Source organism: Rattus norvegicus, chromosome 1, assembly GCF_036323735.1.
Source record: "Rattus norvegicus strain BN/NHsdMcwi chromosome 1, GRCr8, whole genome shotgun sequence".
Classification (NCBI taxonomy): Eukaryota; Metazoa; Chordata; class Mammalia; order Rodentia; family Muridae; genus Rattus; species Rattus norvegicus.
Genome location: NC_086019.1, coordinates 191,439,489 through 191,463,573, shown reverse-complemented (window position 1 = coordinate 191,463,573; position 24,085 = coordinate 191,439,489). Strand labels below are relative to the sequence as shown.

Below are 24,085 nucleotides of genomic sequence, written 5' to 3'. Positions count from 1 at the left end.
CAAAAATAGAAAAAAATAGAATCTTTAGAAGACTGCTATCAGTAAAGTATTTTCTATAGCCCAGAAATCAAATTTAATCCCCGGTACCCACATACAAAAAGCTGTGTGGCAGAGATAAGATTATTCCTGGAGCTCACTGCCAAGCTTGGCCAACCTAATTAATCAGCTCTAGAGCAATGAGAGACCTTGTCTCAGACAAGGCAGGCATGGCTCCTGAGAGGGAATCTGAGGTGGTCTTCTGGCCTCCACGAGTACATGCCACATACACATGCACCCACATACTCTCACATATGCTTTCACAAGGTATTTTTGAATCTTCACACATGCGGATGTCATGAAAAATCTGGAGAGTTGATTCTCTGTTGCCTGGGTAATTAAAGTGGAAGGCTGGCTATTGTCCAGATAGCCCTGTGAGCTTGGTGAGAAGTGGTGGGTTCCTTTACCGGCAGGGTTTCTCCCTCTCTGACCTTGTCTGGGCAGCACAGTATTCCTATACCCTCTATGTGCAGAATGTCACATAGCCCTTAGTGACATTATAGGTTCAGCTTCCTTTCTCCTGAGAAGAATTCCTCCAGCAAGCACCTGTGGTTCCCTGGAAGGCCTCCTCATGCTAATGAGGCATCTCAGGATCTTAACCATCAGCCGGTGACAGTTGGCCACGCTGCGTATCTCTACTCCCATCTCCACACCATATAACTGTACGGATGTTTCTGATGCTAAGGTCCTGTTCCCCAATTGGTTCTTGATTGATCAAGATACCAGCGACCAATGACTGAGGATGGGGCAGGACACTTAGAGTTACTCAAGAGGAGGATGCAGGGAGAATCTGGAGCACTCGGGAAGAAGGAGGAGGCAGGAGCAGCAGGAGGTAAAGCCAGCCAGCCGTTTGAGTTTTTGGTTGGAGTGGCCAATGGCCACTCTATCTGATTGTGCCTGTGGTGGCAGGGGAGGTTTAGGAGTGCCCAGTTGTTGAGTTTGCAAAGGCATTTTAAGATTACCTGGTGCGCAGGTGTGTGGGCAGGGTGGCAAAAATTACATGCTACAGATGGCGTGCAACATGGTAGTTGAGAATCCACATTAATTTAGGAAATCTCAAATGGATCACACATAACACACACACACACACACACACACACACACACACACACACAATGATATAGTTTAATTGGGGGGAGAACTGGCTTCTCGGTGGAGCAGAGTTGTGTGGCTCCAGCACACCAAACTGGAACACAGGAACACAGCCACTGGTGGTGGGGATGAACCCTGGGCTCTTTTGAAAGGATTCTAGCAGCCTCATAGAGCCTTAGCCGAGATGATTCAAGCCCCTGCTGTGCAAAGAAACAGGCCAGCTGCTCTAAGACAGCTGCCTGCTCCATACAGCAAAATATCAAAGGATAGATTCAAAATTTGTGATTTAATTGTGTTTAAGGATAGAAGGGAATTCAGATTTTGCCTGAGTCCTTTGGGGAGTTTTTCCTTCGGATTGGAACTGACACAAACATCTTAAGATGAGAGACAGAGACAGTTGGTAGAGGCAGCAAATGTAAGCTCCACAGAAGAGAAGATTGAGGCATTCAATCTTAAAAAATTTAGATTTCCTAGCCTATCTCAGACAGTAGAAATTAAGGCCTCAAGAATTATATAAAGAGAGAACCTGAAAATATGCTTATACAGCACATAGACAGAGATAACAAAACATTGAGGCATTCAATCTTAAATAATTAGGTGGAAGGCAGGGGATAGATTGTCTAGCCCATCTCAGACAGTTGAAATTTAGGCCTTGAGAATTATATAAAGAATGAAGGTCAGGGCAGGGGCAGCAGAAGCACTGTCTCATAAGTTTACATTTATTCCGAGTGCTTTATTTGCTTTGTTTTATTTATCACAATAAGTGTGGTTTTGAGTTTGGTGGTTATATTAAAATTCCTCTGGGAGAAAGGTCAAGTTAAATATTTAATGATTCCTGGTTACTGGAACAAGGACTTGTTATGTTGGAAGAGAGGCTCAGTATTTGTGCTGACAGAAAAGAAGAAGAGGCTCTGGACCCCTTTCAGGGTCACACGGATCAGATAAGACAGGGGAGACCCCTGAAGAACCAGGAAAACTCAAGAGAATCAAACAGGACAGGTGAAGGCTCTTCATGCCATCCTTCAAGTGGCATGAATGAAGGCTTATTACAATTATTAATAAAATTAACTCATAAAAAAAGACAGCTGTCTTTCACCTGCTCAAACAAGGAGCAGAATTTCATTCTTAACCGATCTGTGCACCCTGCACAATCCATATGGATATCTGAATGGCACTAAATTCATATATTACAGAATGGACAGCTTCAGCAGGATTCATCCTCAGAGATGCTGAACTGACCTGCTTGACCCCTGCATCCGGTTGCTGCCTAAAACAGCTTTGGATATTGCTGCCGATTCCAGGTCACCTCACCTCATCCAACCTTTCAGATGGATCTGGTCAGAACTTCAGTCGGGCTCTGAACCTTCCAAATATGTAGAGACTGAATAACAGATGCTAAAGCTAGCTTTCTAAAGTCTAACCAGTTTTCCTAATTCTCCTGCCTCTCCCATCCCTTCAGAAAACCTCTCATCACCCATATTCAGCAGGAAGAAGCTATGGAGAGTCATCAGCCTAATTCCCTGGGGATGGGTGTCATTTTGAGGGATGATTTGGAAATGGTCATAATTTTAAACAGGGAGGGAATAGATGGGATGAACTCCTAAATTTTATTCTTGAAAAAAGGATTGAGTAGCCATAATCTTAAATGATAGAAATCTTTATCATGGATACAGATTATAGCTATAATTTCTTACATTGGTATAGAATTTATATTGATACAGGTTTTAAGTTTTCATTGGTATGAATTTATATATTAATACAAAATTTGAGATTAATATTGTTGCTCTTAGATAGGCTTATGCAATTCATTTAAGGATATAAGGCTTAAATTGTTTTAAGATGATTAAGCAACACAAGTTAAGGGCCGGATAACAAACTCATGGTTATGTTAGATTCTGATTTAATTATAATAAAGTGCTTTCAACTTACTCAAATGGCTAAGAGTAGCTAAGGTTTAACAGCTCAAAATAAATTACTTAGTCTTCAAAAACATCAGAAATCCACATAATGTGGCATTTAATGTTATTTCATTATTAAGAATCACTTGACAATGAGACATGTCTGCTCCAGACAGTTTCCCTATTCTCTTTCAAAGAAAAATTGAGCATCTTTACCTCCAGGTGAGATTGCTTATCATGGCAAGGTAGCCATGGGGCAGAAATTGCCTATTTCATCTGAAGACAAAATACTGTCTGGGAAAAGGACACACTATGCAGAATAGTCGACTGATAGCTCTGCCATGACAGGGTCCTTCATGATCCTGCTTTGCAAAGCTCTGTCAGATAATTCTGGACCCAAAGGCTGAAAACAGGTGCTCGAACATTATAAGAAATAAGGAGGGCTGTCCAAGTAGTCAGCTGTCTCTGCAATTGTTTAAGTTTGAGAAGCTGTGTTTGATGCTTTCTATATATTTCTCTCTATATTTCTCTATATCCAGGAAATGTTTAAGTTGTTCTCGGATTTCTGACAGGGTTGAAGACTGGTGATAGTCTCATAATCAAACTCAAGTTGTTTAACATTGAGACAGAGGTTATAGAATGAAAGACATGGTTTTCAGATGGTGTTACTGGCTAAGATCTAAACATAATCCAGGAATAGAATCCTAATTCTTTGTTAGGAATGATAGTAGAGTACTTTATCTAATTGACAAACAAGATGGACTGGACGTTACTTGTGTGTCATACTTTGTAATTTACATGATTGTTGTGGTTTTGTTCCAGGGAAATGAGTTTTTTGTGGCTGTTGTTTTATTGGACAGAAAAGGTAATCTGTAGGGATGGTTCTGATGCTAAGGTCCTGTTCCTCAATTGGTTCTTGATCGATCAAGATACCAGCAACCAATGACTGAGGATGGGGCGGGACACTTAGAGTTGCTTAGGAAAATGACACAGGGAGAATCTGGGGCACTGGGGAAGAAGGAGGAGGCAGGAGCAGCAGGAGGTAAAGCCAGCCAGCCATGTGAGATTTTGGTTGGAGTGGCCAATGACCACTCTACTATCTGATTGTGCCTGTGGTGGCAGGGGAGGTTTAGGAGTGCCCAGTCAGATTAACTGGTGTGTGTGTGTGTGTGTGTGTGTGTGTGTGTGTGTGTGTGTGTGTGCATGTGTGTGTAAAACTGGGTGGGGGCTGGTAGTGCAGTTCACCTGGAGCTAAAAGTAAAACCTACACACTACATATAGCCCTTGACTCAACCTTAGTAATGTTCACCTGTCCCTCCAAAGCTGGCTCTGGTATGCCATTATTACAGTTTGTATTCATGGGCCATCTGAAACCCTCTTCATCCACCCTGTTCCATTCATCCTCTTGGGCCATTGGCTAATAACTGCAGGGTAGAAGAAAGACTCATAGTTCTCTGCGCTAGGTTCTATATCAAATTCAGGTCATCAGATTTGCACAGCAAGCATATTTACCCTCTGAGCCATCTTCACAACCTAAACTTATAATTTTAAAACTTGTATTTTCTGTCTGAAGTTTTTTTTACAAAAACACTGAGAAACACAGGTAGTCACTACCACTGTATTATACACATTCTAAAATTGAAACCTGGAGTTTATGCTCAACATCATATCGTTGTTATTTTGTGTATGTGTGTGCCAAGGATTGTATCCAGGAGCCTCATGAACTCTGAACTCTGAACTCTGCAGTGTATTGCTGAATGCCCTCTGTCTGGGTTTGTAGGAAATGAGTCATCAAAAGGGCTGGAGAGAGGACTCAATGGTTAAAGCACTTTTCTTGCAGAAGACCTGAGTGACCATGAGATCCCCTGTGATATCAGATCAACCTTCATGGGATTGCAGCTAACATTTATTTTATTGATTAATGGCCCCAAAGCCCAGGGTAGTGATGCTGGCGACTCATTTGTCAAACAGAAGCCATGAAGAATTTCCTTTAAATAAAAAGATGAAGGCTGTGGACTTCATATAGGAAAAAAAAACACGTGAGGTTAAGATCAAGGACAGCCAACAACTATGACAACACTCACTTCTAAACTCAGCACTCAAGAGGCCCAGGCAGGAGTATCAAGATTGTGAGGCCAGGGGCTATCAAGATGGGTCAGAAGGTAAGAGCGCCTGCTTTTCCTGCAGAAGACCCAGAGTCAATTCCCACCACCCATAAGATGGTTCACAATCATCTCTACAGTTCCAGGGGATCTGATGTAGTCTCCTGACCTCTTTAGGCACCAAGCATACACTTGGTAGACTCACACACATGTAGGCAAAGTACCCATAAAGTAAATGACTAAATCTAATTAAAATAGACCAGACAGCCCTCTGCAGCAGGTAATGGAAGGCTTCTCTGTCTCCGACCATGACTATTAACAACCACAACCAACCCTCCTAAAGGACCAACAACCACCAACTCCACCCCTTGGGGTCCTGGCATTTATGCCCGCTCTGAAAAATTCTAGGAATTCCAAACACTGCACACTTGCAGAAACTGTCGTCATCGTCGTCGTCATCATCGTCATCATCATCGTCATCATCACCAGCAGCAGCAGCAGCAGCAGCAGCAGCAGCAGCAGCAGCAGCAGCAGCAGCTACAACTGTGGAGCTGTAGTCTGAGTGATGTCTCCATGGGCTCAGATATTTGAACGTCTGCTTCATGGTTGGTGGACAGTTTAGAAAGGATTAGAGGCATGGCCTTGCTGGAGGAGGCTTGTCACTGAGGGTGGGGGTTTCAAAGGCTAAGTCACATCCAGTCTCACTCTCCCTGCCTCCATCCTGCTGATCAAATGTAAGCTCTCAGCTACTGATTCAGTGCCTGGTACCTGCCTGCTGCCACACTCCTCACCATGATGATAATGGACAAACCTCTGAAACTCTAAGCCAGCTCCCAATCAAATGATCTGTTTTATAAGTCACACTGGTTATGGAGTCTCTTTAACAGTATTAGAACAGTGAGGGGCAAATCAACATAAAAGCAAGGAGGTCAAGCAAAGGACAGAAGGTGAGAGGAGCAACTGCCTTCTGAAATACTTTTATCCAGGCTCCTACCAGGAGGTGCTGCTCCCACCTAGGGGCACCTCTCCACATCAATCATGGCAAGACTTCCTGGAGACTTGACACTGATACCAACTACAATAAATACCTGGCTAGTGTCCATGAAACTCTGGGTTCCGTGTCTGAATGACTTCAGACATTGGGTGTGGTTGACACACCTGTGATTCCAGCTCTCAGGAAGTGAAGGAGGGACTCTCAAGGCCATGCTTTGCTACAGAGCAAGTTCAACACCAGCTTGGGTGACATGAAGAATAAGTTGTCGTTGATGATGATGTTGTTCTTGTTGAGCACAAGGACTCGTGGCTGTTACCGCAGCATTTGGATATGTGATGTAGGGGTTCACAGACAACTGGGACTATTTAGGGAGACCTGGTGGGCGTCGGAAGCAAGTGCTGAGGGTAAGGCTCATGCATAGGCCTTGAAACCCTCATGTCACAAACAAAATAAGCAAGAGAAAAACAAGATAAGAATAAGATACTGGATTCCTCGGTATTGTTTTCGATACAGCTGAGACCTTCCCATCAGCTCAAGAATCATGTACTCCTTCCTTGTCTACTTTAGAGGGGTTAGGCCTAGAAGACCAGTGAAACTGCTTTTGGCTAGTTTGTGAGTTCTTTCTTCCACCCTTTCGCCCCTCTTTTCTTCCTCCCTTTCAATCCTATAACTCTAGATAAGAGGGAAAAAAAGGATAGAGGGGAAAGGAACGAGATCACTGAATAAAGCAATGGGTCAGAAAGGGGGTGACATTATTGGTAAACTACTTCCTGCTGATTAGAGGTGTCAACTTCCTTGGGGAAAATTTGATCTTCACCATCAGGATATCTAATTTCTTCTTGTTCTTTCTCCTTTGTACATGACTACTTAACAAATCTTGACCAACAACAACCAAAAACCAACCAACAGCCAACACTTTCAGGGTTTATTTATATACCCTCCAAAAAGTCCCAAGAACTCCAAATCACACACAATTGAAGCCAGTATCTACATCTGGTAAAATCAGCCCCCTGCTAGCGCACAGGGCAAATCATGGTCAGCTGCTGGGGACACCTGAAGCATCTCCATATCCCACACTCGGGGTTAAATGAGAACACTTTATTATACTATTTCTGTGTCTTTTAAAGAAACCAAAATGCCAACATTGTCACTACAGTTCCCACACTCTGTCTGAAGCCATTAATTGTGGTGTGTGTATTGGGGAATTATCAATGAAGTGAGCACTTTTCAGGTCAGTGGCCAAGGCTTTCAGGAGACCTCTCCTGCTCTTTCCACTGGAGCAGCTTTGCCCTTGATGTAGGGAACACAGCAGCAGCTGAGCAGTCCTACCGCCCATGTTAAACTGCATCTCTTTTTACATAATTTTAGTTTCTCACTTGAGATCTTCATCTATAATTCCTGGATGACAATGAGTCCTTGGGGAATCAATCCACTCCTTCCCAAGACCATCCCCACTGTCCCCGAGGGCAAAGGGATATCTTATAACATTGAATTTGGGGGTAGAGTCAGACGTTTATCTGTGGCCAGCTCTAGAGCAACACTGCCAGCTGTCGCCTGCATTAGACCTGCACTGCTTAGTTGAGATTTGGGGTCTACATGTTCCTCCTTGGCTGACGGGGAAAACAGCTCATCATTTTTCCTGGGGGACCTCAAGCCAGGCCCCAAGGCTGTTTCCCGATGCTAAGAAATGACCCTGAATATCTCTCTTCGCCTACACTCACTGGTCCAGTGGTAAACCCTAACTTATCGCCTGCACACTGCCTAGGCCTCCTTTCTGGTTTATATTTAGGAAAACCATTGCCCTTAGAGAAGCCTGGTTCACACTTTTGTTGTAAATGAGCATGTTCCCCACAGTTAAAGCACCAAGCATTTTGAAAGCTGAGACTTTGAGTGGATTGGTCACAGTCTCTTTGGGAATGACTGTACTTCCCGCAATTGAAGAAATAGGCGTTTTGATATCAGAGACCTCTAGCTAGAGCTTGACCTATATGACATTAGCATGCTTACCTCTGCCCCCGAGTGTTAGGACTAAAGGTATGTGTCACCTTCACAAGGCTGCCATATTTTCTTCAACTGTTGTTATGTCTGTGACTGTCTGTCTGTCTATCTGCCTATCCACTTACCTACCTATCTATACAAATATATTAGGAATATGTATATATAAACAATACATATTATATTTTATATATTCTAAATACCTCTGTTTGATCTGTATAATGTTACTTGTGTGCGTTTCAGGATTCATTGGTATTAGAAAACCAATCAGTGTGCTCTTCTGTGGAAAAGACTATGTTACCTCTCAGCACTCCTTAGCTGCCCACAGTCCTTTATCTAGGCTTGGGTCCTCGTGGGCATTCCTCTTTCTTTCTTTCTTCCTTCCTCCCTTTCTTTCTTTCTTTCTTTCTTTCTTTCTTTCTTTCTTTCTTTCTTTCTTTTTCTCCTCTTTCTCCTCCTCCTCCTCCTCCTCCTTTCTTGCTGTTGTTGAATTTATTGTAGGAAGTTGGCTGTCAAATGCTGTATCATGCTTCCAACTGTTACTAGGTGGTGATGCAGGTGAAATCAAAGGTTGAGGGGACAGTCAGGGGTTCTGCAGGCAAGGTTCAAGGAGCCTCAGATGCCCTCCTAAGAAGTGGCCAGGCCAACAGGTCACTAGGCAGATGACGTTCCCTAACAGACTCTGGACACCAAGTTCACAGCCAGCTGAAAACACTTGGGGTGGGCTAGGCAACCTGATGTTGTACAGAGAGGGCTCAGCCTTGTGCCATCTGCTTCTCCTCTCTGCTGTGCTGGGCTAGACTCCTGCTGTGACACAGCAGCCTGTGCAGAAGTTTGTGCCTTCTTTAAGGGATATTTGCAAACATTCCCCGATGCCCAATTATTTCAAGATACTTCATTTTCAAAATGGGTCACAACCTAGGCTTTTGGCCCATTCTGCCCATGTACAAGCTACAAATGCTTGCTCAGCAGCCGAGGGGCCCTCGTTAGTATCAGGTCTGAAAAGTGAATAAAAATCCATATAAAATATTCAAAGTTTCCATCGAAACCCAGTAACACCCCCCCCCATCTCCTAGCCTTTCATACTGCATTGGTGCCAACCCTACTCTTTTTTTTTTTTTTCTTTTTTTCAGAGCTGGGGACCGAACCCAGGGCCTTGCACTTGCTAGGCAAGTGTTCTACTGCTGAGCTAAATCCCCAACCCCGCCAACCCTACTCTTACAGAGAGATTCCAAACTAGCAGTGATTAAGTTAAATGGTTCCCCCAAATGCTTTAACTCAAGCTAAACTTGCAGGAAAGAGCTACAAGAATGGCATCTGCACATTGATACTGGCAGAAGCACAGGCTGCAGGGTGACGGTCCATCTCACTCTCCTGGGCACAAGCATGGGCAGAGTGCCAACATCCTGCTCCTCCACTTCTGTTGGGAAGCCCTGACTCTGAATCTGCTTCATGAGTTGCCACCGTGACATTACATAGTAGATGTTTGGCCTCTGGAACCCATTGAAGATAGAAGCCGCAGCAACAGTGTATGCACCCATGTTCTCAAACAGCATCCAATCACCCACATGCATTTCAGGCAGGTTACAGGGCTCTATGATCTGATGAAGGCCATCACAGGTTGGTCCCCAGATGCTGGATGAGTAATACTTCTCATACTTCTCTCTCTGTTCACATGTGCATGATCATAAGGAACGCAGTTAAATGATGCTTGCACTCCACCATTCACACAATACATGAAGGTTTGCTCATTGACTCATCTTCATTGTCAGAGCTGGGCCGCTCCTGCCACAGGGTACTTTTGGCAATGATGTTGACTGCAAGGGTGAAAGCTGACATGAAATAGTATCTGCCTGGCTCAGCTATGATTCTCACGCCAGGGTCTGGTGGGAAGCACCTGTCCAGGGCTGGGCGGATGACACTGTGATCCCTTCAAATTTAAACTTTGTATCTCAGATCCAGGAGAGCCACCGCCATTATCAAGCAGATATATGCTGACACCAACAAAGACACAGCAGGCGTCTGACACTGCCTGCGGGAAGGTCTCAGGGTCAGTACATCTATTGTCCACATGGAAGCAGATGCCAATGACGTCAATATTTAGCTCTTTTGCCTGTCCCATGAGAAGCCTGCTGGTTTTGAGTGTCGCACCAAACTTAACCCTGAGGTGACAAACTGCTTTGGAACCGTCAGTGGCAATCCGCAAAACCAACTTTGCCTCTGGATGTGCTCTGGTGACTTTCGTCAATTCAATCTCACTGTCAAAAGTCATCCTGTATGGTAGAGCGCTTACCTAGGAAGCGCAAGGCCCTGGGTTCGGTCCCCAGCTCCGAAAAAAAAAAAAAAAAAAAGAACCAAAAAAAAAAAAAAAGTCATCATGTGGACTCCATTACTGGCAGCATACTTGATCTGAGACACTTGTTTACAAGGATTTGCATAGGTAAACCTCTCTGCAGGCACCCCAAGCCCCCGCCCCAACTGTATTTCAGTCTTGCTTGCACAGTCAATCCTGTTCCAATGGCAGGCAGGGCGCTTACTGTGGCTCTGCTGTCATTACACTTGACTGTGTAAAAGGGAGTCACACAGGGAAGAGCTTTTAGCCACCTCAGATGCTACTTTAGAATGTCTCCGAGGTCCACAGCATAGACAGCATCCTTATCGTCAGAGGAAGAAACTTCATTGATCTTTTGGTCCAGAATGTCCTTAGCAGTAAAGCCTTCATCAAGGATGTGGCGTTCAAACTCTTCCTTGGTAAAGCTGCTCATGGCTCTCGAGCCTGCCATGACCCCGACCCGAGGTGGCGCGGAGCTGCTGGCTGAGGGACTGGCCGAGCCTTCCCCTTTCTATGTTAGTGTGTCTATTGGTGTCATCCTTACGAACTGTCACGTTTAAGCTGTCATATTGGCGAGACTTCATGAGTTTAACTTCTCTGACATTTCTAGGATATTCAATCTCAACTAAATGCCCTGTTACTCTGGCACTGACTCTCTTCCTGCCATGCTGCCTTCCTCAATGTTCCTTGACCCTCAGGTACAGGAACTGTGTTGTAGATGAATCCACTGGGACTGGGTTCCACCACTCTGCATTTTGATTGGTTATTGTTTTTTTGTAATGGTCTCTATCTGCTGCCAGGAGCGGTTTTCCTACATGAGGGGTGAGAATCACATTATCTGTGGGTATTAAACACAAGTACTTAGAATGCAGCTAGGAATTATGCTGGTTTGGTAAAGTGACACTCTCCTCCCACATCCATGTCTGCACTAGTCCTGGATGGCTGGCTAGGTTGCCAGGGTCAGGCATGATTCCTCTCTTGTTGAGTAGACCTACATGCAATTAGCGAAGTGTTGGTTACTGCCTAATGTGTGCTACTACTGCTCCTTTGGGGTTATTGGGCCTGCCGGTCATTGCTGTGGTTTACAGAAGTCATTCCTGGGCAGAAAGGACTATTAGTTGCTTCCTTCCTGTATAAGTTTGCATGGTGCCTTCTGGTAGTCTTCAGGGAAGAAGGGTTCAGGTCAGATCCAGCTTGGGTCCCTGGATCCTTTGTTTGAAGTGCATGGTGTCTTCAGAAATAGGGACTTACCTTTCACCTCTAGGGGGCGAGCAAGGGCAGAAGCATTAGCCTATACTGTTTTTTGGGAGTCTCTGGGTCACTCCTGTTCAACAACTCACAGGAGGGCTTCTCAGCCTGGTGTTGGGTTTTTTTGTTAGATGGTCCATGGCTCTCTGGAGGAGCATAGTTAGCCCACCCGGGAAAGTTTCATTCAAACCCTTTGTGTGCACATATAGACACAGACTTCCCTGTATCCTAGGTATCTTTAAGTTAATATTTAATAGATGAATTCTTATGACATTTTCAGACTCCTCCTTCCTCTGTGTGTATCCCCCTCTCTCCTGTCTAATTAGAGCCCCACCCCCACCCACATCTGCCCTTCCCCACTGTACCCTGCTACCCCCTGTCTACTGCTCCCCAACCCCAGCCATGGTCCCTTTTTACTTTCCTGGTTAATGAAGTTACTCCAGGTTACATGCTCATACCTGATGATTTGGAGGTAGGAACCTCAGTGACATTTGTTTTTCTGGTTCTTAGTTGATGTAAGACCAAGAAGCATTTAGCTATGTAAGCAAGCCCGGGTCCTCTCACAGTCTGTTGGATCCTATATATACTCCCTTAAGTGTCCTCCACAGGACTTGCCTTCGCATGTGAGTCTGTCTCGGCTGACATCACTCTGCCAATCATCCTGAGTCCATGGAAGCTGCAAGAAGCAGAAACCACCAGAAGTTTTTTGGTGCATTGATCTCTATGGCATCCTGACAAATGGAGCTCAGCTACACAATGTCTGTAAGACAGACCAATAAATGCCTGTAGTTATGGAAGAATCCTTCTTCATGTGTCCTTTCACATGCTTGCTTTAGCAAAACATCCTTTCAACTCTGTCAATTCCAGTGAAATGTTCCTTCACATGTTGGTCCCGGGACAACACCATCCACCACAACAGACTTTCTGAAGAACTGTTAAGTTTTCACTTCAAAGTGCAAACCCTTTCTTTTCTCACCGTCCTCATGTAGACCTCCAGCAGAAGGTGTGACTCAGATTAAAGGTTTGCCTCAAGATCTGGACTAAAGGTGTTTGTCCTCCAGCCTCAGGATCGAGATCGATAGCCTGTGTCCTCCAGCCTCAGGAACTGGGTCACAGGTGTGCTCTCCACTTCTCAGATCAAGTTGACAATGAGAAGAGCCACCACAATCCACCCCTTGACACAAATCATATCTCTTGTCCAAACGAAAACAATAACCAGGTCATAAATAACATGATAAAACTAACCCTGTACAACTGCAAGGGCACTGTAGATATAGAAAAGGTCAATGTCCTTTACATCATTTAATAGCTCAAACTTAAATATGATTACTACTGGTAAAGAAAACACAGATATCTGTACAAATTCATTCTCAACAAAAAAATAAAACAGAAGCACTCATGGCATTACAATCCTCATGCCTGTAACTAATAATGCAGCCTTAGCTGGTGTTTATAACTACCTTCCTCTACTACCCTTTCTGTATCTCCTCTACCCTCTACCAGCACCTCAGCAGGTCTTGACTCTTTTCCTGGAGGTGTGACCCATAGCTTCAGTCCTGATGCATCTGTGCCCTTTGTCATTCTGCTTGGATTAGACTGATGTCATTTCCATTGACTTTAATCACAGGGCCTGGTAGCACTAAGAGATGCCCTGGATGCCTAAAGGATCCCCTGCGCTCCAGACCTAATCCTTCTTACCTCCATTGTGGGGAGACAATCCAATTTCCCCATGGTAATCTGGCTCTCTCACCCTCCTAACACTATTATTCCTCTCTCAGTCTATTGGTTTAAGGGCATTAGAAACCCCAAATAATCAGGGGGAGTCTGAGCTTCCAGTTCAATGGAATGTTTGTTGTGGTTCCTGACAGCAGCACTCCCTGATCTCAAACCAAAATTTCTGGGCCAGCAGAACTTAGGGTTGTGAGGACAGGAAGCAAAAATTTTCCTAGTGGGTCACTAGGAGAGAAAGTAAGTGGAACTATTCCCTTTTCCATCCCTTGATTCCTGGACTCATAGATCCTGGCTACAGGAGAAACTACCATATATCAGACACTGATTAAAGCATATATTGCATTCTGAAGAACCCTGCCCAGCCCCCCATGTGGCTGCCATCTAATTGTTGCTGTAACTGTGTCTTCAAAAGGCCATTCTATCTATCGGGCCAGCTGCTTCAGATGGTGGATTCCATGATTGTGGGCCCGCTGTCGCACTTCTCTGGCTATGAAATGAGTTCCTTGGTCAAAAGCAATACCGTATGTAATACCATGATAATACCATGATGACAAGGCATTCTGTAGGTCCACAGATTGAAAGCTTACATGTTTCAAAACCTTACTTTAATAGTGTACATAAATGCTTTAACCTCCCTTCTAGCCCACCACCCACCAGAGGTAATGGAAAGGAAAGGTTAGTAAGGCATAGAAGTGTGTGGACCTGCTTAGAAAAAAGTGCCTTGGACTGAATCCAATCTGCATCGTCAGGTTGTCAGCGGTTCAGTTCACACAAATCAGCAGCAGTTCCATCCACTCACAAACACCATTCATGAGTCAGCAACAGCAGTTCGATCCAGAAGAAACCACAAAGCTCTACCCAATGCTGAAGCCTCTGGAACACCATCAGGAGTTCGCTGGTGTGTTTCTCTCATGAAGTCATGACAAACAATGACGAGCAAAGACTGTCAAAGTGACCGAATACCTCACAGCATCGTCAGCAAAAACCAGCATCACTAAAACCCAATGATGACCGACAAAGAGTGGCAAGGCACACCAATACCACAGAGCGTCATTCACTGTCTGTTGGGTTATGTTGATACCATTTCCAAACATCAAGTGTTCTCTCAAGTGTCTGCTCTAGCAAAATATCACATGCCCTTTTCCCAGCCTGCCTCCAGAAAACATCATGTGTCCATTCTCAACAAAACATCCTCCCCCGTGTCTTCTTCAGCAAAAGCATCCTCTCATAAGACAGTTTTCAGAAAAACATCACACGACACAACTGAGTCTCCAAAGAAACCAGAAATTTCCACTTTAACAGATGCTAGTTTCAGCAGAAGCATCACAGGCAGGAAAGCCAAACCCATAACCAGAATACGGACCTACTCTGGCAAGCACAAAACATTGCCCTTTCCATGGAGGAAGTGGTCCAATGTAGTCTGTAGGGTAAAGAATCAAAATGGGAACTCCATCTCACGCTAGTGCTGGGACTGGCAGGCCACATTGCGTCAGTGGTCTCATTTGGCCAACCACACTTGGCAGACTCTCTGGCCCAGAGTTTTCAAATCGTCTCCACCTGACTCACTAAGTTCCTACTTTCTATCTCACACTACCACTGGCTACTCTCTGGTCCCCTCGGCAGTCTCCCAGCCTAAATGACCAGCCCCATCAGCGGCCATCTCTCGAGGCTCTCTGCTGTGGGCTCGGCTCATATTCCCTGCATTCGCCCTCCCCACCCCCACGGTTTTAGTCACAACTCCCAGTAACCCATTAAAATCAAAACTCAATAAGCTTGTAGTTTATCAATCAGATTTATTATCGGTAAATTCTCACTCCACAAAATATCCACACAATAAACTCACAACCAATTGATATTGATATAAACTGCCCACCTAAATAAGACAAATTGTCCTATAAAAATCCATCTCTTATGAACTATTCATAGAGAAATATTCATACCTGTGGCCACTCAAAGCCACACAGAACTGGGTCGTCCTTCTCTGCCTCCATCTTGGTTCTCTTCTTTCCTTCTCTCTCCTCTCTCCAAAATTCTGTGCCTGCCTTACTTTTTCACTGCCCAGTCACAGGCCTTGCCTTATTTTGTGCCTGCCCTCACCTGCATACAGACATCAGTCCACCATAGTCAAGCTGCCACTAGGTTGCTGATTGGTAACCTTGGGGAATGGTGTCATATCTGGGACTCAGTGTTGGTTTCTTCTGTTAGCCGACACGGCATTCAGCAGCAGCAGCTGTAGCCAGGTCAGCCTTGGTGAGTGGAAATTCATGTTGTTGAGCCCATGCATAACCCCCATCTCTGCCACCATGGCCACGTTGTTCATGTGTCCATTGGGCAATGGCAGGAACAGCTCGAGGAAAAACTGACTGTCCACAGAACAGGTCATCCGGTCTACTTTATCTCTTAATTTCTCCTCAGCTAAAGTCACCTTTTGGGGAACATTTACATGGGACACAGATATCTTCACATCCTTTGCCCATTTGGAGAGATCGATCCACACACTTCTTCCCCAGATGTCTTTCTCATCAATTTTCCAGTCATGATCTTTCCAAGTCTCTGACCATTCAGTCAATCCACTGGCTACAGCCCATGAGTCAGTGAACAATCGTTCATCTGGTTACTTCTTCTTTCAAACAAACTGTACTACCACGTGTGCTACCAAAGTTCTACCCTCTGTGAAGATTTCCCTTCACCAGGGTTGTCCCAACACGGGGTTGTAATATTGCAGCTGTCCACTTCTGGGTGGTGCCTGCATAGCCTGCAGAACCATTGGTAACCCAGGTCCTAGTTCTCTTTTCCTCAGTCAACTGATCATAGGGAACATCCGTGAGGCTATAGGTGCAGTTAAGGCTATAGTTTCCCTGAGCCTTAAAATCCCTTCATCAACACGAAACCAGGGAATATCAGGCATCTCCAACTCCTTTTCAGTAGGCTGTCCTCTGATAAACACTTCAGCCAACCAATCAATCAAACGTCTGACACCTCTTTTAACTGTGCAAGCTTCCATATTAAACTTAGAATCTCCACTCTGAGGGTCCATGTCAGTAAACTCAGCCTGATCTAGTTGTGTTCCTCTGTTATTCCATTCCATTATCCCACACCCTTAAGATCCATTCCCACACATTCCCCAGACTTCTGCTGGTATGAATTAGTAAACTCATTAAGCTCCTTAGTACCATAGTGCACTATCTCATGGACTGCACTTTCTACCTCCCCTCTAGGACCCTCAGAATAGCAGTCAGAGCTTGTAACCGCTGAGCCTTCTCTCCAACCCTGACGTTTGCTAATCTTAAGAAATCCCACAAAGCTTTACAGAGGACCCATCAAATCAAAGGTCAATATGAACCGTTATGTCTAAAATATCTTGAGTCAGAGCTGACCACTGCACCAGGGCATCCCTTCCTGCACCTACTTGTGAGCTCACTATAATTTTTGTGGCTGACACTGAAGACTGCTACTAGTAAGCCAAAAAGTTGTTATTATAATACCCATGTATGCTCTGTTATCTCAATGTTCTGAAATTCCCGTGTTCACCTCCCATCCACCAATCCCCTAACCTTACCCAGGGCCAATCAGTTTAAATATTAGCTGATAATACTTTGCCTAGTAAACCAACTACTCCCCTCCTTGCCCTTTAAACTTTTAATGTCTCTTTTCAGTTTATTGCATGAACAAGTTATACTTGCCCAAGTTAAAAGGGGACCCAAATGATTACATTATACAAGCTGTGAGGTTTTTAAACTTGTGAGCCACAAGCACTTAAAACCCATGAACCTTCATCTGATCCTCCTTAGCCTGTCCAGTCTCTGTCAGGAACTGGCATATGTTCTTGTGCTGGTCACCCTGTAGCTGAAATACTTTTCCATATTCTGGATGCTCAATTACAGTACCGTTGCAGGCAGATTTCTTCTTAAATGCCTTCACTAGTTTCTTTTTATCGTAATCATCAGTGATCCCCTGGACAGGGAGTGGTAAGGGTCTTCCTGCCATTTCTCCGTTGAATTCTTTTATGGATATAATCCTCAGTGCCAGCAGGAAGCAGGTCATCACCCTTACTTGCATCAACAAAGGGGTCAAAAGGTGTGGTTCTGGATAACGGACATACGGTACAATTCCTTTTCTTCAGTGGAAACCACCTGCAGGAGGAGGCTGCAGGAGAAGACAGGCAGGGGTGGGAGTGGGGGATCATTGGGAAACGAGAGAGGGAGGCAGCTGAGTCCTCCACTGCAGCTCAGAGTGACTGGGGTGGCCTCAAAACTTTGAACCTGATTTTTCCTATTCTGAGAGCAGAGTAGCACACCAATTAGGCTTGTGAGTCCTTTTTGTGGTCCTGAACATTCGGTGTTAGGTTGTGTGTTCAATAAACTATTCTTGTTTAGCTGAGATCAGTGTAAGTACAAGAAGGCAAAGAAGGAACCCTTCCTTTTCCCATTGCCGTCATGTAGGCCTCCAGCAGGAGGTGTGGCCAAGATAAGAGGTGTGCCTCCAGAGCTGGACTAAAGGTCTTCCAGCCTCGGACCTGGATCACAGCTCTGCCCTCCATGTCTGGATTGTAGCTCATTCCATATATAGTCAAAGTGACAAGAATAGCCATCTCAACCTGCAAATTCCATTTTTTTTTTTTTTTGGTTCTTTTTTTCAGAGCTGGGGACCGAACCCAGGGCCTTGCGGTTCCTAGGTAAGCGCTCTACTACTGAGCTAAATCCCCAACCCCTCCATTTTTCTTTATACAGCAGAATGGTGTTCCACAGTGTATATGTATCACATTTCTATTCGTCACTTTTAAATTGAAGGACATTTGGATTGTTTCCTCTTTCAACAAAATATAGCTAAAGGCATGGTGGTGCAACCTTTTAATCCCAGCATTAGGGAGGCAGAGGCAGGAGGATCTCTGTGAGTTTGAGCGAGGCCTGGTCTACATAGGAAGTTTCAGGATATCTGGGCTATTCAAAGAAAATATGTCTGGAGAAAAATACACAACATACACACACACACACGGAAAGAAACAAGGAAAGAAAAAAAGAAAGGAAGGAAGGAAGAAAAAGAAAGAGAGAAAGAAAGAAAAAGAAAGAAAGAACCTTGACAGCAAGAATCGGTGGAATAGAGTTCTGTGTGTGTTCTGGTTATCAATACTCTGTCAGACAGATGTACAGCTGGCCAAAGATGCTGACGGCAGACCTATCAGAATAACATCTGATCATCCAACGGAAACTTTAAAAGGGCAGATGTACAGTTTTAGAAGTTTAGGTCGAGAATGTCCCAGGTGTCCTGGCTGATCAAAGAACAGCTCTGTGATCTCTGAGCTGTGTCAGGAGCAGCATTCCTTAACTAGTTTGAGAGATGTAGACCAAACTGGTGGAAACAACTGCTTCATTTTCTAGCTTATTTTTTTCCCAAAGACTTATTTATTCTATATAAGTACACTGTAGCTGTCTTCAGACACACCAGAAGAGGGCACCAGATCCCACTACAGTTGGTTGTGAGCCACCATGTGGTTGCCGGGATTTGAACTCAGGACCTCTGGAAGAGCAGTCAGTGCTCTTAACCTCTGAGCCATCTCTCCACCCCCATCTTCTAGCTTATGAATGGTCTTCCCTCCATAGGCTTTCGGTGGCTCCATAATACGCTGACCAAAAGGAAAACACTAAATACCTGTTACTGGTAGGAGACAGTTTCCTGAGTCCAGCAATTGCAGCAACAACCTCCATCTTGCTCACAGGGTGAAAACTGAGTTCAGGTTCCGAGGCTGGAACTAACCAGACCCTGCGACTTCAGGTGTTTCATGTTTGTTTGTTATCCAGGGAAGGACATAAAGAGGGAAGTTCCTGTTATCCCTTGGTCTAAATTAAGGCTCACAAGTCGTAAATGTGCTGTTTGCCCAACCCTTGGTTCCCTTTTTCTATATTTGAGGCCAGTCCAGGAGACCTGACCACAAAAGCTGAATCAAGGATCCTGAAACAAGGTGACCCTGATGAGGTCCAGTCACCAAAGTTAACTTCCTTGTTTAACCCATTGTTCAAAATATAACTGATTAATGCAACAGCCCACCCAAATCCCCTTGCTGTGTGTTCTTGTCCTATGAAAATGTACAATCTCCCCTCTGGGATGCAGTTCAGCTCCCAAACTGGCCACCCACATACGCGCACACAGAAAATAAGGCTTTCATTTTAAAGCTTCTGTCTCTGAAATGAGTTTTCTCGGATTCTATCCCAAACCCAAAATTCACAGACTGCTTTCACCTAGCTCAACTTGAGAGGGCTCTGAAGGTCCAGAATCTGTACCACTCCTTAACCTCATTCTTACGCACACACACGGAGTCCCCGCCCACATAGGCGTGTCTACTCTGGACTTGCTCTTAGACTGGCAGTTGTAGACATTTTAGCCATTTTGGATGAGGGCTAGAAAACAATGACCCAGGAAATCCGGTGACGTAAACCTTGGGCGGGACCCCATAGGAAGCATAGTGCTTAAGACAGCTCACCCCAACACACACACGCACACGCATATACACAAGTACTGTTACGATTTTTATGAGTTCATCGCCAAGTCTTGCTGCTGTACCTGCTTCTATGAGTTTTCAATTTTTACCTACTTTAGGGTGCTCACGGACCTGGTTTCTGTCCCTTCTCAGTCCTCGTACCTGGCCGCGGCAACCTGGGTCCGGGCAGGCGACGCTGAGGGCTCTGGGCTGACTCGGGGGTCTAGGCGGGGAGTTGCCATGGCGCAGCGGATTACCCCTGGAAGGGCCTCGGCACAGCCTGAGTTCTATAAGCCCGGGACTGTGAGCTTCTCAGACGTAGCCGTGTACTTCTCTTCGGAGGAGTGGAGGTGTCTGCAGCCGGCGGAGAGAGCCCTGTACCGGGAGGTGATGCGCGAGACCTACGGTCTTCTGGGCTCTTTCGGTGAGAACCTTCCTGGTCACCTAGAGTAGCGCTGTGCTTTACACTGTGGGTCCTGCAGTGCAGCAGAGGGCCCTGGGCACGGGTCAGGCCTTGGGCGGTACTGACCAAGTGGTCCGTCGTCCCCGACTAGTGGGGTTTGCGATCTTTCCCTCCAGGAATCCGAGGCGCCAAACCAGCGCTCATCTGCTGGGTGGAGGAAGAGACCGAACTGTGGGGACCCCGTGCCCAGGATCCAGAAGTGGCCATGTGCAAGACTGAAGTCCACTCAGGTGAAGGACTGGGTACTCCAGCTTGGGGGAACTTCTGTGTTGCCAGCCTGTGTGTGGTGTCTTCTAGGGACTGCACTTACTGCCCCGTAGTTTCTGCCCTATTTTCCTGTTTCTCGGCCAAACCCATGATAGCTGGCCCTTGGATTCATCTAGAAAAGGGCTGTGATTGTTCCTGCCCAGTGCTCTCACCTCATATCTACTGGGTCAATAGGCTGTATGGGTTGTAGCCCCGCATTCCCACTCCTCCTCTGCCACCACTGTGGCTCTCTTCCGGAGGCTCCTTCAGGTCTTGCTGTCCACCTTTGACAAGTGCTTAGCCCACTGCACGTGGAAATGGGGACCACACAGAAGCCTTTCTTTATGCTGCATCTGACATCCATGCACCATACGTGCTCAGATGCTGTGGCCTCTCCCCTCCTGTGCCCTATCTGTCCCCATGTGGGGCTGTGGGAATAAAGGAGCAGTATAAGTCGGAGTCTGAGCTTTTTCATGGTCTCCCAGCAGATTGCAGACAAGAGGAGAAAAGGAGGAAACCAAGGGAAGAGACTGAAGCAATTCAGAGGACGTTTTCTACAGAAGCTGGGCCGAAGGAGCCATGCCCCTCCTTTGCTGCTTCTCCGAGCTACCTGGAGCTGCTGTCCAAGGACCCTCAACAGGGTCAGCCCACTGTTCCTTTGCACGACACTGTCCTAAAAGCAGATCAGCGTCATGGGTGCCATGTGTGTGGGAAGAGTTTTACCCGACAGTCCAAACTGGTGGAGCACCTGTACACTCACACAGGTGAAAAGCCGTTTCAATGCTCAGAGTGTAACAAGTGTTTTGGCCGGGCTTCTTCCCTGAGCATGCACCGAGCCATTCACAGAAGAGAACGGCCTCATTGTTGCCCTGACTGTGGGAAGAGTTTTACCCAGCGGTCCACATTGGTGGCGCACATGTACACTCACACAGGTGAAAAGCCATTCCGTTGCCCTGACTGCAACAAATCCTTCAGCTGGCCTTCTTCCCTGAGTACGCACCGGGCCATTCACAGAGGGGAACGGCCTCATTGTTGCCCTGACTGTGGGCGGGCCTTCACGCATCGATCTGGCCTCATTACCCATCTCCGAGTCCACACTGGGGAGAAGCCTTACTGTTGCGCTGATTGTGGACGCTGCTTCAGCCAGAGCTCTGGGCTCAGTGAGCATCAGCGGGTGGTGCACAGCGGCATGACCCCGTTTAGTTGCACACACTGTGGCAGAGCCTTTGCCCGTGCCGCATATCTTCGGTGCCATATGCGCACCCATACGGGTGAAAAGCCTTATTCATGCCCTGACTGTGGACGCTGCTTTCGCCAGGGCTCTGACATGGCAGCCCACAGGCGGACCCACAGCGGCGAGCGTCCTTACCCCTGCCCTCAGTGTGGCAGAGGCTTTCCCACGAAGTCAGCTATGACGAAGCATCAATGGGTCCATCGGCCAGGAGCTAAAGGTCACAGGGACAGAAAAGCCAGTCAGTTATCTGTAGCCCTGGGCACTGGCCAAGAGGACCCGGACCCACCTGTGGGCTTCCAGCTTTACCCAGAGATCTTCCAGGAGTGTGGGGCATGGTCCTAAACGTGCCGACATAGAGGGTGAAATGTGTACACTGTGTGAAGCCCAGAGGCCTGAACCTATAGCATCCTCCAGAAGTCACAGGCGTTCTAGCAAGTGCTGGTCCTGGGAACAGGATACAATCTTCTAGGTGGTTACCAGATGCATCTGCCCACACCTGGATCCTGAGTCTATTGGGCTGGGGTGGGAAACCCCACTAGAACTCTGTATGAGAAGTTTCCCGGCTCAGAAGTATTGAGAGGCTTGAGTTTGAAGAGAGCCTTATTGAAGCCATGGCCTCTTTAATGCAGAGGCTAACGTCGATGGCTCTGTGAATTGAGCCAGCTGAGTTTTCAGGGATTGAGTTACTGGTCAGGAGCCTGGTGTGGTGGTGCCTGCCTATGATCCCCTCACTGGGGAGGTAGAGACAGAAGATCAGGATTGAGAACAGCTTGGGTCACCTGAGACTCTATCTAAAGATTAATACCAAGTGAGATTAATTAAGGTTTAAAAATCAAAGAATCTCTCACACGTGCCAAAGGCCCAAGTTTCTAGGTCCCCTTTTAAAAAACAACCCAAAATATTCAACCAAGCAGAGAGAGAAAAGTTCTAGGTTCCATTCTCAGTGCTGTCTATACTGGCTGGGCTGGCACGTGCTTGATTCTAGCACTTGTCAGTTGGTGTCAGGGGTAGAGTCAGAGGTTTATCTGTGGCCAGCTCTAGAGCAGCACTGCCAGCTGCAGCCTGCATTAGACCTGCACTGCTTAGTTGAGATTTGGGGTCTGCATGTTCCTCCTTGGCTGACGGGGAAAACAGCTCATCATTTTTCCTGGGGCACCTCAAGCCAGGCCCCAAGGCTGTTTCCTGATGCTAAGAAATGACCTTGAATGTCTCTCTTTGCCTACACTCACTGGTCCAGTGGCAAACCCTGACACATCGCCTGCACAACCCTAGATGCCGAGGCCTCCTTTCTGGTTTATATTTAGGAAAACCATTGCCCTTAGAGAAGCCTGGTTCACACTCTTGTTGTAAATGAGAATGTTCCCCACAGTTAAAGCACCAAGCATTTTGAGAGCTGAGATCTTTAGTGGCTGCATCACAGTCTCTCTGCAAATGACTGAATTTCCTTCAGTTAACACACTGGGCAGTTTGATATTGGAGACCTCTGGCTATACCTTGATTTGATGTTAGCATGTGACATGTTAGAACCAATATTGGTTGTACCCTTTTTCCTCTCCTCCATAGGTGCTGCCGTGCCTTTATGCTAAGGTCTCTATCAACAGCTGCCTCAATTCAGGGTCTGATAGGGCTTTGTTCACAGCTGAGAATAATCTTTGGGAGGAAAAACATCAGTGAAGGCTTCTGCAGAGCCTTGTATAATCTTTGTAAAAAGGGTGGACCTTTTCTCAGGCTCAACTTTATCCCGAGCTCGTCCAGCTGCTAAGTGACATTGTTCTCTAGTAGCATCATTAAACTTAATCTGTTTTTATTATGAGAGTACTGCCCTTCAACTAGCAACTGGCCTTTTCCTGTATGCATTCCTTGTGCTTTGTTTCGCTGTTCAGTATTCGAAGCTTCTTCCCTCCACCAGGTTAACTTTTGCCACCATGGGCCAACCTCTGGTACAGCTGTCACCAGTACCTTCCAAGCTTGGGGAATCATTCTGTTTTGAATAGCCCAGTTATTTAGAATTTGCATATGGCATATGCATCCCCTTTGGGGGGGAAATGGCTTCTTTAAACTGTCTTAGATTATCATTTCTATAGGACGACATCCTATCACAGCAAAGCCTTGTTCCACACCATTAGGAGACATGTTGTATGACTACTGGGACAACTCACAGTGATCTTGTAACCCTGGGCCAACCCCCTCCCACTCTGGTGGTGCAGTTGGTTGGGGATTAAAACTTTCTTTAAAATGG

General features: G+C 45.9%; 1 protein-coding gene and 2 pseudogenes across 2 annotated transcripts; 1 reads left to right on the top strand and 2 right to left on the bottom strand.

Annotated features, from left to right (window-relative positions):
* Window positions 1-4,181: 4,181 nt before the first annotated feature.
* Window positions 4,182-12,012, bottom strand: Odc1-ps5 (ornithine decarboxylase 1, pseudogene 5; annotated as a pseudogene).
* A 3,189-nt stretch (window positions 12,013-15,201) lies between these two features.
* LOC103695040 (eukaryotic translation initiation factor 1 pseudogene) lies at window positions 15,202-19,698 on the bottom strand (annotated as a pseudogene).
* A 216-nt stretch (window positions 19,699-19,914) lies between these two features.
* On the top strand, window positions 19,915-24,085 carry Zfp764 (zinc finger protein 764). 2 transcript variants are annotated; one of them, NM_001408810.1, is made up of 3 exons: window positions 19,915-20,327; window positions 20,483-20,596; window positions 21,101-24,082. In NM_001408810.1, the coding sequence occupies exons 1-3, from the start codon at window positions 20,144-20,146 to the stop codon at window positions 22,186-22,188; spliced, it is 1,386 nt and encodes a 461-aa protein (NP_001395739.1). In that variant the 5' UTR covers window positions 19,915-20,143; the 3' UTR covers window positions 22,189-24,082. The 2 variants fall into 2 exon arrangements, with proteins under 2 accessions (NP_001395739.1, XP_063142744.1); XM_063286674.1 differs by having other exon boundaries at window positions 20,198-20,327; window positions 20,458-20,596; window positions 21,101-24,085.

Coding starts and splice junctions, on each gene's coding strand:
- Zfp764 (NM_001408810.1), top strand. CDS start 20,144: ATGGCGCAGCGGATTACCCCTGGAAGGGCCTCGGCACAGCCTGAGTTC. Junction 20,328..20,482: donor CGGTCTTCTGGGCTCTTTCG/GTGAGAACCTTC, acceptor CTTTCCCTCCAG/GAATCCGAGGCGCCAAACCA. Junction 20,597..21,100: donor CAAGACTGAAGTCCACTCAG/GTGAAGGACTGG, acceptor GTCTCCCAGCAG/ATTGCAGACAAGAGGAGAAA.